This window comes from Heloderma suspectum, chromosome 3 (genome assembly GCF_057233095.1).
Source record: "Heloderma suspectum isolate Gila_16-S chromosome 3, 16-S_ref, whole genome shotgun sequence".
In the NCBI taxonomy this organism is placed as follows: domain Eukaryota; kingdom Metazoa; phylum Chordata; class Lepidosauria; order Squamata; family Helodermatidae; genus Heloderma; species Heloderma suspectum.
The window spans coordinates 43,354,471-43,367,590 of record NC_139460.1 but is presented as its reverse complement, the minus strand read 5'-3'; the positions used below and the strand labels follow the sequence as shown (position 1 = coordinate 43,367,590).

The 13,120-nt window shown below is 52.1% G+C and overlaps 1 protein-coding gene across 1 annotated transcript in view; it reads right to left on the bottom strand.

Annotated features, from left to right (window-relative positions):
* Positions 1-11,556, bottom strand: part of LOC146349610 (zona pellucida sperm-binding protein 4-like) — a 43,651-nt gene extending 32,095 nt beyond the window's left edge. The window contains exon 1 of the mRNA XM_084841674.1: positions 11,475-11,556. Within this exon, the coding sequence (XP_084697800.1) occupies positions 11,475-11,499 (25 nt within the window). The 5' untranslated portion in view covers positions 11,500-11,556. The remainder of the gene's footprint in view (positions 1-11,474) is intronic.
* Positions 11,557-13,120: the final 1,564 nt, after the last annotated feature.

Sequence of the window (13,120 nt, the reverse complement as noted above, 5' to 3'; positions counted from 1 at the left end):
TAACCAGGAAGATTGGAAGTTGTCTACCATTTGAGAAAAGGCAGGCACGCTACCCTAACTTAAGGGGTGGGGGGGATCGCCCTCTGTCTCATGAGGTATCTAGGCATAGCTGTTCCTGCTGGGCCAATCAGGCAGATCGCCTAAGCTCTGCCCCTGCCACCTGTCTCTTGGCCCTACGTCTGCACCTGGCATCTAAGAATTCAGGCTGTCCAAGCCCCACCTCTCCCTGTTCACTATCCCTCAAGGGTGTGTGTGTGAAAAGTGGTTCTCTCCATCCAGCTGGACTACTGAAACCTGAGGAGTCTGTCTCTCCCTGTCTGGAAGAGTCTGGGAAAGTTTCTCCCCCATGTTTTGCAGTTCCTTTTCAGACTCTGAGCTACTCTGCCACTGCCTATGCTACAAGGCATCCCTGACAGTGCCTGGCCAACGTGTCTGTCGACTGCACAGTGGCAGAATAGTTTGGGGTAGGCAGAACAACCGCTGCTGTGATCGTGATGGACGTCTGCCTTGCCATTGGCAAACCTAGACATCATAGTAAGAAGCAGAGACATCACCTTGCTGACAAAGGTCCGTATAATCAAAGCTATGGTTTTCCCAGTAGTAATGTATGGCTGTGAGAGCTGGACTATAAGGAAGGCTGAGCGCCGAAGAACTGATGCTTTCAAACTGTGGTGCTGGAGAAGACTCTTATGAGTCCCCTGGACTGCAAGGAGGTCCAATCAGTCAATCCTAAAGGAAATCAACCATGACTGCTCATTGGAAGGACAGATACTAAAGCTGAAGCTCAAATATTTTGGCCACCTAAAGCGAAGAGAAAAGTCACTGGAAAAGACCCTGATGCTGGGAAAGATTGAAGGCAAAAGTAGAGATGTCGGAGAATTTCTCCACGAATCTCTGGGAGGCCGAATGCCAACGCATTCGGCCCCCCGAAATTGGTGGAGAAACAGTCTGCCACCACCCCCCGCCACCCCCCGGGATGGGACTTACCTTTGTCGAATGTCCCTGGCGGCGGCTCCCGGTGGCGGTTTGGCGGCGGTTCGGCGGTGGCGGCGGCCGGTCTTCCGACTGGCCGCCACCACCTCCATTTCCAAGTAAAAAAACAACAAAACAACAAACATGATAGGCTACGTAAAGATTTACGTAGCCTATCACGGCTAGATTTTCAAAAAACACCGTGACAGGCTATGCAAATGTTAACGTAGCCTATCACGGCTGACTTTGGGGGGGGGGGGAAGCGTGTATGCAAATGGCGGCGCCCATGGGCGCCGCCATTTGCGTTCCTTATTTGGGCACGTGTAGTCTACATAAACATTAACGTAGACTACGGCAAAAATAAGGGCAACACAAATAGCGTTGCCCTTATTTTCGCCATAGTCTACGTAAATGTTTACGTAGACTACACGTGCCCAAATAAGGAACGCAAATGGCGGCGCCCATGGGCGCCGCCATTTGCGTACGCGCTTTTCATTTTTTCCCAAAGTCAGCCGTGATAGGCTACATAAACATTTACGTAGCCTATCACGGCTGACTGCAGGGACACAAACGGCGGTGGCTACGGCCGCCGCCATTTACGTCCTGGCAGGAGACGAGATTCGCAGCCGAAGGGACGGGGCGCCTCCCCCCCGGCCAGAATCTCGGCCTGAGGGATGGGGCACCTCCCACCCCACCCAGAATTTCAGGGGGAGGGACGGAGCGCCTCCCCCCCACCGCGAAGCAAGCTGCGGGACCAGGTAAGGGACTTTCGTCCATCCCTAGGCAAAAGGAGAAGGGGACGGAAGAGGATGAGATGGCTAGATAGCATCACCGATGCAATGCATATGAACTTGAGCATGCTCCGGGAGAGAGCAGAGGACAGGAAGGCCTGGCGTGCTATGGTCCATGGGGTCATGAAGAGTTGGACACGACTGAATGACTGAACAACAACAAATGGGCTAGAGGTATGCGAAACACTTACCCCATTCCGGCTGGCAGTCCGAGGTGTGGGGGGGAGGCGACCCGTCCCTCCCCCCCCCAATCCTCCCCAGGCAGCTCCACTCAGCGATAGGCTGTGGATCTGCCGACCGGGGCCAGCCTCAGCCAGACTTCCGGCTGCTGCCAGGCTGTGGCTGCAAATGGCAGCTGCTACACCGGCCACCATTTGCATCTCTGCCAAGCTGTGATAGGCTACATAAGTATCTACATAGCCTATCATGGCAAAGAGCAAGGGCGCAAATGGCATAGCCACTGCCATTTGCGTCCCTGCCTTTTGGCCTGATAGGCTATGTAGATACTTATGTAGCCTAACACGGCTTGACAGGGACACAATTGGCAGCCGGGATAGTGGCCGTCATTTGTGGCTGCAGCCCGGCAGCCACTAGAAGATGACCTGGAGCTGCCACCGCTGCCAGGTAGGTCTGTTCCAGGGGGGATTTTGGGGGGTGGCAGGGGATAGTCCATTCTGCCATGGACTCTGAGTTCTTTAGAATCCGGCCTCACTGGAGTCCATGGCGGAATTCTCCAACATCCCTAGTATGTGCTGCTGTGTCGAACAGTGAAACTCGAAGATGTGCCCACTGTAGGTGCCTATTTCTCTTTGTCTTGGGCTGTTCCAATGCCCTATGTGTTCATTGCGGTTCCTGTTTCCTTAGTTTAGCTGTCTTTACTACCTGGTTTTAGTTATCCTTTTTAGGGATGTACGGAAGGTACTTACCTTTCGGGGATTATGCTGATGGTGTGGGGGGAGGCGTTCCGTCCCTCCCCCTGGAATCCTCACTGGGGGGGAGGCGCTCCATTCCTCCCCCCCCCCCCGGAATCCTGGCCGGCTGGCTGTGCTCCGCAGCAATTCTGCGGAGCCGCCGGCTGGCTCTGCCAGCTGCGGGACATCCAGCCACTGGCTAGCAGGGACACAAATGGTGATGGCCGTAGCCGCCGCCATTTGCGTCCCTGCAGTCAGCCATGATAGGCTACGTAAATGTTTACGTAGCCTATCACGGCTGATTAAAAAAAAATAAAAACACGCGTGTATGCAAATGGCAGCGGCCATGGCCACTGCCATTTGCGTCCCTTATTTTGGCACGTCTTAGTCTACGCAAACATTTACGTAGACTAAGAAGGCGAAAATAAGGGAAACGCAAATAGCGTAGCGTCTACGCTATTTGCGTTTCCCTTATTTTCGCCGTCTTAGTCTATGTAAATGTTTACGTAGAGTAAGACGTGCCAAAATAAGGGACGCAAATGGCGGTGGCCATGGCCGCCGCCATTTGTGTGCGCGTGTTTTTTTGTTTTTTGTTTTAAGTCAGCCGTGATAGGCTACGTAAACATTTACGGTCTTTAAACCAGACGGAAGACCGGCCGCCGCCACCCAACCGCCGCCGGAGCCCCTGCTGCCGGAGCCGCCGCCACCAGGAAGATCTGCCCCAGGTAAGTCCCGTCCCGGAGGGGTGGGGGGTGGCGGGCCATTCCGCCACCGATTTCGGGGGGCCAAATGCGCTGGCATTCGGCCTCCCCGAGATCCATGGCGGAACTTTCATACATCCCTAATCCTTTTGCTATTAGGAGAACATTGCTAATGCTTACTTTGTTTGGGCAGTGGAGAATGGAACATGGCTACACGCAACTAGTTCTTCATTTCCTACTGAAACACTTCTCTGTGCGCTTCATTGGAGTGGGAGAACACAGAACCGCTTTTGAGAAGCAGTGCGAACTGCAGTTGGACTCAGCAAAACTCTAGATCCTTTTCCTTCTTTTGCTTTTATCTGAGTATACTTTCCAGGAGTCCAACAGTGCTTTCCTTTGATTTCCACTCGATGCAGGTATATGTGAGTTCCAAATTTGTTTGTTAATGTTATTGCATACTATTCCTATGGAAATCCAGTGGAATAAGTTCTAGCTTATCCCACCCTTCCCTCCCAACCTGTGAGTACTGTGGGAGCTGTACAGCCATATTCACTGTCAACATCTCTTTCAGGTGATGGTGGGTTTGGGGAGACTTGGATTTAGGGATGTACAAAAGTCACTTACCTTTTCAAATGGTGACATTCGTGGTGGAGGGGAGGCACTCCATCCCTCCCCCCACAATTCTGGCTGGGGGGGGAGGCGCTCCGTCCCTCCCCCTGAAATTCTGGCCGGCCAGCTCCGCTCTGCAGGGATTCTGCAGAGCCGCCAGCCGGCTCCACCAGCAGCCGGACATCTGGCCGCCGGCTAGCAGGGACGCAAATGGCGGCGGCTGTAGCCGCCGCCATTTGCATCCCTGCAGTCAGCCGTGAATTTAGGGTTGGCGGAGAATTTCTCCACGAATCTTCGGGAGGCCGAGCGCCAACGCATTCGGCACCCCGAAAGTGTTGGGGAAATTCTCCGCCAGCCCCCCGCCCCCCGCCCCGCCCCCAGGATGGGACTTACCTTTGGCAAATGTCCCTCTCGGCGGCGGGTCCCGGCGGTGGTTCGGCGGCGTTTCATCGGGGGCGGCGGCCGGTCTCCCGACCGGCTGCCGCCGCCGCCATTGCAAAAAAAAAAAGTAAAGTAAAAAAACACACACACCCGTGATAGGCTACGTAACAATTTACGTAGCCTATCACGGCTAGATTTCCAAAGTCAGCCATGATAAGCTACGTAAATCGTCATGTAGCCTATCACGGTTGACTTTGGGAAAAAAAACGCTATTTGCGTTGCCCTTATTTTCACCGTAGTGTACGTAAATCTTTACGTAGACTAGACGTGCCAAAATAAGGAACGCAAATGGTGGTCCCCATGGGAGCCGCCATTTGCGTACGCGCTTTTTTTTTTTTTCAAAGTTACCCGTGATAGGCTTAGGGATGGACGAAAGGGACTTACCTTGTCCCGCAGCTTGCTTCGCGGTGGGGGGGAAGTGCTTCGCTTCTCCCCCCGAAGTTCAGGCGAGGGGGGGGAGGCGCCCCGCCTCGCCCGGCTGAAGTTCAGGCCAGGGGGGAGGCACCCCATCCCTCGCTGCCGAAATTCAGGCTGGGGAGGAGCGCCCCATCTACCCGGCCGCGAAAAAAAAAGTAAAAAAACACACCCACACACACACACCCGTGATAGGCTACGTGACGATTTATGTAGCCTATCACGGCTAGATTTCCAAAGTCAGCTGTGATAGGCTATGTAAATCGTCACGTAGCCTATCATGGGTGACTTTGAAAAAAAAAAAAAAGCACGTACGCAAATGGCAGCTCCCATGGGGACCACCATTTGCGTTCCTTATTTTGGCACATCTAGTCTACGTAAAGATTTACGTAGACTACGGCGAAAATAAGGGCAACGCAAATAGCGTTCCCTTATTTTCGCCGTAGTCTACATAATTCTTTAGGTAGACTAGACGTGCCAAAATAAGGAATGACTTTGGAAATCTAGCCATGATAGGCTACGTAAATCGTTACGTAGTCTATCACGGGTGTGTGTTTTGTTTTGTTTTTACTTTACTTTTTTTTTTTGCAATGGCGGCGGCGGCAGCCGGTCGGGAGACCAGCCACCGCCCCCGCCCCTGCCGAAACGCCGCCGAAACGCCGCCGGGACCCACCACCGAGAGCGACATTCGCCGAAGGTAAGTCCCGTCCCGGGGGGGGCGGGGAGCCGGCGGAGAATTTCCCCAACACATTCGGGGGGCCGAATGCGTCGGCGCTCGGCCTCCCAAAGATTCGTTGAGAAATTCTCCGCCAACCCTGGATAGGCTTCATGACGATTTACATAGCCTGTCACGGCTGACTTTGGAAATCTAGCCGTGATAGGCTACGTAAATCGTTACGTAGCCTATCACGGGTGTGTGTGTGTGTGTGTGTGTGTTTTACTTTTTTGTTCGCGGCCAGGTAGACAGGGCGCTCCTACCCGGCCTGAATTTTGCCGGCGAGGGATGGGGCGCCTCCCCCCCCCGGCCTGAATTTTGGCCGGGCGAGGCGGGGCGCCTCCCCCCCTTGCCTGAACTTTGGGGGAGAAGCGAAGCGCATCCCCCCCACCGCGAAGCAAGCTGCGGGACAAGGTAAGTCCCTTTCGTCCATCCCTAGCCGTGATAGGCTACGTAAATGTTTACGTAGCCTATCACGGCTGATTTAAAAGAAAAAAAGTGCCCGTACGCAAATGGCGGCGCCCATGGCGCCACCATTTGCGTTCCTTATTTTGGCACGTCTTAGTCTACGTAAACATTTACGTAGACTAAGATGGCGAAAATAAGGGGAACGCAAATAGCATAGCGTCTACACTATTTGCGTTCCCCTTATTTTCACCGTCTTAGTCTACGTAAATGTTTACGTAGACTAAGACGTGCCAAAATAAGGAACACAAATGGCAGTGCCCATGGGCACTGCCATTTGCATACGTGCGTTTTTTTTTTCTTTTAAATCAGCCGTGATAGGCTACGTAAACATTTACGTAGCCTATCACGGGGTTTTTTAAAAATCTAGCCGTGATAGGCTACGTAAATCTTTACGTAGCCTATCACGTTTTTTTGTTTGTTTGTTTGTTTAACTGGAAATGGCAGCGGCGGCAGCCGGTCAGAAGACCAGCCGCCGCAGCCGCCGCACCGCCGCCAAACCGCTGCCGGAGCCGCTGCCGCCAGGAAGATCCGCCCAAGGTAAGTCCCATCCCGGAGGGGTGGCAGACCGTTCCGCCACCAATTTCAGGGGGCCGAATGCACTGGCCTCCCCGAGATTCGTGGCGGAATCCTCTGACATCCCTACTTGGATTTGGGCATTGTATAGGTGCAATCTCACCATTGTTTCACCATCTAGGCCAGGGGATGGCTTGATCAACAGGAAGAGATAGTACTCCATGCTGCTCCACTGATCACACCAGGCACTTTACAGACATTGATGTTGGCTGGAGCGGAAAGAACCATGATGCATATGTCTTCCATGTTGTACCTGGAAACCCAACTATTACAGTAAATGGTGTGCAGGTTCCACCGCTAACAGTTGCTGATGGGGCGTAAATCGCTAATGAAACCTTATGGGGGGAATTTGGACTGCCGCAAGATGCACTTCAACCGCTCCCTCAGCAGGACAGGTAAAATGGAGTGTGCCTTTGGCCGTCTCAAAAGCTGTTGGCGCTGCTTGACAGCACGGCTCGGGATTGCGGAGGAGAATGTCATATCTCTAATTACCTCTTGTGTAATACTACATAACATGTGTGACAGCAGGGCCATGCGGTCACTGAGGTCATGGAGCCCAGTGAACCTACAGAGCTAGCTACCCTTGGGGCACAGTGAGTGAATGAGGACCAGAGACATAAAGAATAGGGGGAGAAAGTGCAAAATGGAGTCTCCAATCTGCTGTGTCTTCACACAGGTATGACTAGGGTATTGGTCCCTAGATGCGACATGGCAGTATGCTTGCATATCCACACACCCTTAAAATAAAGCACGGGTCCCTGCACCTAGACTTGCCTGGTTTCCATCGTTCCAAGTACAGATTGACTGTGATTCGGTGGCAAGGGTGGTACAACCTATGTGAGTCTTCCAGTGAGAGTGAGCACTCCCACACCATGTACACACACAACACTGCAGAATGCAGCATGCGCTTACTTTACGCAGATGCAGTTCTGCATTTCTCCACAGGGACACCTTTGGGAGAAGAGGCCCTAGTTACAGCAACTCGAGCTGTGCTTGTAAACAATTAGGTCCCCCCGGGACTTGAGTTGACCACTGTCCTGGGAAACCGCAGGCAGTTCCTACCAGGAACAGCCCACTTGTGAAAGTGACATTGTGTGAGAGCACAGAGAGAATTTACATGTATCTTGGACTTTTGAACACGAAATGCAGGCATGCCAAATTTGGTGCCAACCGGGATAGACAACAGCTCCAAGCATGGAGTCCAACATGTTGGGCAACAACACCAAGCTTCCACCAGCTAGTGTGCTGGGAGTTTTAGTCTAACACACCGGGAGGGCACCAGGTTGTGGAAAGGTGATATAGTGGATTGGGGGGGGGGGCAATAGAGGGACTTTCCTGAGGGCAACCTCATTCAGTAAGAGTGCAACCCCCCAGCCCAAGTTCTCTAATCATTTATTTATATAACACTCAGTAGCCCCAAATGATAGAACAAAGGCAGTACATGGAGACATCTTCATGTAGTCTTTCATGCGCACTGTTTTCTGCTTTGGAGAACACTAAAATCTGCCCTATCTTTAACTAATGCTGTGCATGTTCATAAAACTGGGATAGGAAGTGTGTGTGCTCAACCCAGAGCAGCACATAAACCTTCTTGGGGTGGGGTGTATAGCAGTGCCTGTTCACAGACAGGCTAAGGCCTTGACTGTCTCAGTTACTGGGGGATCCCCCCCCCCAAGATAGACACTACTACAACTGAATGGATTGCCCATCTGGGGAAAGGCAACTTTTCCTCCGGTCGTTGGAAACTGAGGTGGACATGTTGTGCCAACCCAAATGGAACCAGAACTTTTAAATGTGCACATTGGGATGGAAGCCTTCCCTCTGTAGAAAGCAGTTCTGATAAAGGGATCCCTGCAGAGCTGCGCAGCTCCATCCCAAAGCACTAACCAAAGCACGTATCTGTGTAGATGCTGAAGGCTTCCATAGCGTTGATCCTGCCCGTCGTCAACAACACACTTCCCCAGATGTCCCCTATAGGTGGTGTGCTACTCTATCCTTACCACAGTTTAACACCCCCTGCTCTCAACATCTCTAAGAAAATGGCAGCGCGCCAGGGTGTTTACAGACAAGACAAGGAGGTGTCCAGGCTCCTGGAACTGCTCATGGAGAGTGGCTGGGTGGAGTGGCTGGTGCACCGTTCCAGCTTGCCCACCACCCATGTCTTCAGGTGGGTTGCCCACATGCTGACTCAGGAGGGCTACCCCAGAGGGCCTGTGCAGTGCCGCACCAAATTCAAGGCCATAAAGGCCACATTTTTTAGAGTCCTAGAGCAGCATGGGGAACACCCATGCTACTTCGCCCAAACGATGCGGCTGTGGGAGCGAGTGGGCCAGGCCAGGCCAGGGGAGGCAGGAAAGTCAGCAAGTAAGTGAGTAGGCTCCAGTTTACCCCTAGGTTTCAACCCTCTCATCCATGTTCACTGCAACCTCTGCCACAGCAGTGCTGTGCAGTAGGCCACCCTGGTGCCCCAGACTGGCATGACAGTATGATACTGGAGCCTGGAGCCCCCACCCCCACCCAGGGGTCACAGTTACCAGCACATTTCAGCCCCCAAAGGCTTGGCACTCACACCGCCATGGGACCAGGCCTCACATGAGCAACCCCAAATTGGCTGTTATTCTCCATGGCATGGGAATGGATGTGCATTTGCTAAATTATCACCGGAGAAACCCCAAGTTCTTGCAGGAGTTACAACCCAACCCAAAGCACCTCTCCATGTCAACATGATAGGCTCACACACACCCAGAATGCAACCCAATGCTTGTTTTGGCAAGCTTCCTGATTATATCCCCTTATTAGAGTATTCAGGAGGACTTGCTGCCTAAAAATGCATGCCTTAACACTCAGTAACGACACTACAAGCCCTGTAAGTCGCAGAGCACTGGTCAGCGATAGACTGTTGCCATACCCATTACATACCAACCCCTCTCTTCTCCAGCACTTTGGGGTCCTGTTCCAGAGGACACTGCAGAGGAGGAGGAGGAGGAGGGAAACAGAAGGCCTGATAAGTTGATAACTGCCTGCAGCCAGTAATCCCCACTGGTTGGTGGTGAGCCTTTGCATGTGCTGCCCAATGCAGCACTTGTCGGGAGAGGCGACACCCAAGAGCTCAGTGGGAAAGGTGTGCTCCTTCCTTCCTGGGAAGAAGGGGCGACCTTTGACCTACAGCAGGTATGTGATGGTGCTTAAATCGCACCCTCATATGGTGGAAGAGTAGCCAGGTGAGCAAGCAGGAGAAGGGCCGCCACCAGCTCCACAGCACAGAAGGGAGGAAAGAGGTGCCGCAGGTCCAGAGACGGGAAGATGCATGGTGGTATCCACCGACCTGGTGGAGGCCTTCCGCTCGCTTCATGATGCAGTTCACGTGTCGCATAAGTACTCCAGATGGTGCAGTGAACATTCACTGTGTCTTTGGAAGCTGTGACTGTACCCCATGGAAGGGCTAGCAGCAGTGGAAACAGAGCCCACCCACACCTTGGAGAGCAGTTATTGATGCACTTGCAAACACTGCTCACTTTCCAGCAGTGCCTGGGTACTCACCTTCTTAGACTACTTTGACAGAGCATAGCCCAGAGGTCGCAACCCTATTTATGTGTAGCACTGAGTAATCCTACCATGGTGATTTGGACAGCCTACACCCATACCTGGAATCATGTGTAGGATAAAGACTTATAGCGGTACCGTACATTTTGGGAGTGCAGTAGCTCTGAAATTACCATAGCAGCAGACAAAGCATCACATGGACACAGACTACTGTGTTTTTTTACTGTGTTTGCCTGCCTTTCTGTCTATTGATAAGCAGCATTATGGCAGTACTTGGAGTGATTAGGGTTTTAAAGCACTCTGCACATGCTCCGGTGTGCTGGTTCTGGGCAGCACCAGGAGACTAAACTGGGTCAGGGTCAGCCTCTACTTCTGTCTTGCCTGATTTGTCCTGCATCACCGAGAGGCAGTCCTCCCCCGAAGTTGTGGCAGAACTGGAACCTGCATGCAAGGCCAAGGCCAAGGCCTAGGTTAGGGAACGGGGAGGATTCACATCCTCAGAGACAGGACCTGAACACTGTGAGTCAACACCAGCTGGGGTGCCTTTCCCCCCACCCCCCACCCAGGCTTGGAACTAGTAGTAAATGGTCCACTGGACCAGAATGCTTCCAGCCCACTCAAGGCCAAATAGCTCCCGTTGTCCACCCCCGATCCTAAACACATGGTGCCACTGTGACCATGGTCTGTGCAGTTGCCCACTGACCACAGAACCTTTGGTGAACTACAGCTAGGTGGCCCTTGTTGGTCCACCTAGCTGGACAAAGGTGCATAGGAATACAGAACAGGTGTGCCCCCTTCATTCACCATTGCGAAGGACAAGGACAGGCAGGGCTGCACTGCCAGGGGAAAGTACCCCAAGGTATGCATCAGGAATGCATGTCTGCACAGTTTGGGGTACGTACAACATGGACCTGCGCTGTTGCCTACACCGCAATGAGAAAACACCAGACTTTCCAGACAATGGCTTTGCATACCACAGAATTCATGCCTGGGGATTCAGGGAAAATGGCAGCATGCTTTGGAGAGCAGAAGGCAGGGGAGGCGAAAGGGTAGAGAGAATGCTGCCACCCACCCATACAACTGTGCGCAGCAACTGGGAAATGGTATGATATTGGAGATGCAGCCGCACAACTTTGTACAGCTGAATATGCTCACCTCTGTGTTTACAGCGGAAAGAGCCGCTGGGCCAGCTCCGCTTCCACCGCATCCCCCTCAGCCATCTCCCAGTTATGAATGTCTTCCTCAGGAAAAAGAAATTTCCCTAGCATCAAAACCCAATCCCAAATTCAGTGTTACTAAACAGGGGGGGGAGCATTGGGGGCATGTAGAAGCTTACCTCCTAGTGGTCCAGTTTGGTCCATGTAGCACTCTACACCTATGGTCCTCAGGTCATGTGTAAAGAGCTCCTCCAATCCCTCTGCTACAAGGCATACTGGAGCATCCACTGGAGCGTCCATTGGAGCAGCCACAGGCAGCCTCCAAATTTGGATGCTACGGCTCTATCATTTTGGCTGAATTATAGCATCCCCTTGAGGATACTATGGAGCTCATCATAATAAGGGCAGGTCACAGCACTGTTACCAAACAGGGAGTTGTGGTTCACTACCCAGCGGTATTCAAGTTGGAGAGTCTTGGCTTTCGTCCAGCTTTCCACAATGGCCCAGTTGTGCCCCCATTTTTGCATTTCTCGGGATATCTCCTCATAGGAATCAATGTTTCTGTGTCTGGACTGGTTCTGCACCTTCTGTTCTCCCCATACATCCAGCAGGTTGACTGTCTCGTTGTGTTTCCACAAAACAGCCCTACCCTTGGCCACTGACTCGGAAGCAGCCATTCTGAACCAACGAAGCTGCGAAGCTGCAAAGGTGTGATCGAGCAAAGCATGCCTGCTCTTTGTGCCTCAGGAACTGAGCAGCTGCGAAGAAAGAGGAAGGAGCGGGGAGGAGTGAAAAGACATCACACAGTGACACCATCAGTAACACTGCCCACCACACGCCCACTGCAAACTGTGGTGTCACTCCGAGGAAGGGATAGACAGCATGCCCCGCAGCAGTGAACCCGCAGCAGAAGAAAACATCAGAGCAAAATGCTTCCTGGAAATTTTCCAGGAGAAAACCATGGATAGCTGTAAAGTGGCGACTGCATCGTCTAACCAGAAGGACCTCAACTCGCACCTGCCCTGGAGTAAAAGGCTTGTGTAGATGCCCCCCTAGACATATTTACTGTGGAGTAAGACCCATTAAGGACAGTGGCATTTCCTTCCAAGTAAACATGAATAGAGTTGTGCTATGTTGACTCCTAGAGTCGTACCTGCCTTCTATTACCCAGCAAGAATGAAGGAAATATTCTATTTAAATGTAATCTGGGTGAGAGGCATGAAAGTAGAAAAAAAATTCAATGTGTTTGTGAATGTCAAACTCAAACATGATAGATGGAGGCTGAAATAAGCCAGTTCCCAAGAATACAGCAATGCACTCTGCCCCCTGGTTTAGTTATGTTTAAATAAGACCAGAGAACCATTAACCCCACAATCAATTTTGGGATGTAATATTATAAATACAGCTTGCACTCTGGAATATGCACTCCTGGCTGCCATTGAAAAATCTTCCCTCCACAACCTGAGTGTTGTTAAAACTCATGGAAGGGGCAAGTCCCACGTGTGCCGCTTTTTCCCTTTCACCGTTTCATACAACACCTGGCTCTGCCCACTCTCCCTTGCTGTCCTTGTGCTGCCCTGTCTGTTTAGAGACATTCGCCATTTTAATCATGTGTGTGAGCAATACAATCCCCAAGACCATGATTGCCCAGAGTTGCTACAGAATCCACACATTTTGCTATAAGCTTCTGTGTGCAAAGGCAGGCTGGGCAGAGTGTAGTGATAAGGAGATGGTTCTAAGCCAGGGATGGGGGATGTCTTTCAGCCTTAGGGCCACATTCCATTTCAGAAAAGCTCTCGGGGGCCACATGACAGTACTGGGTGGA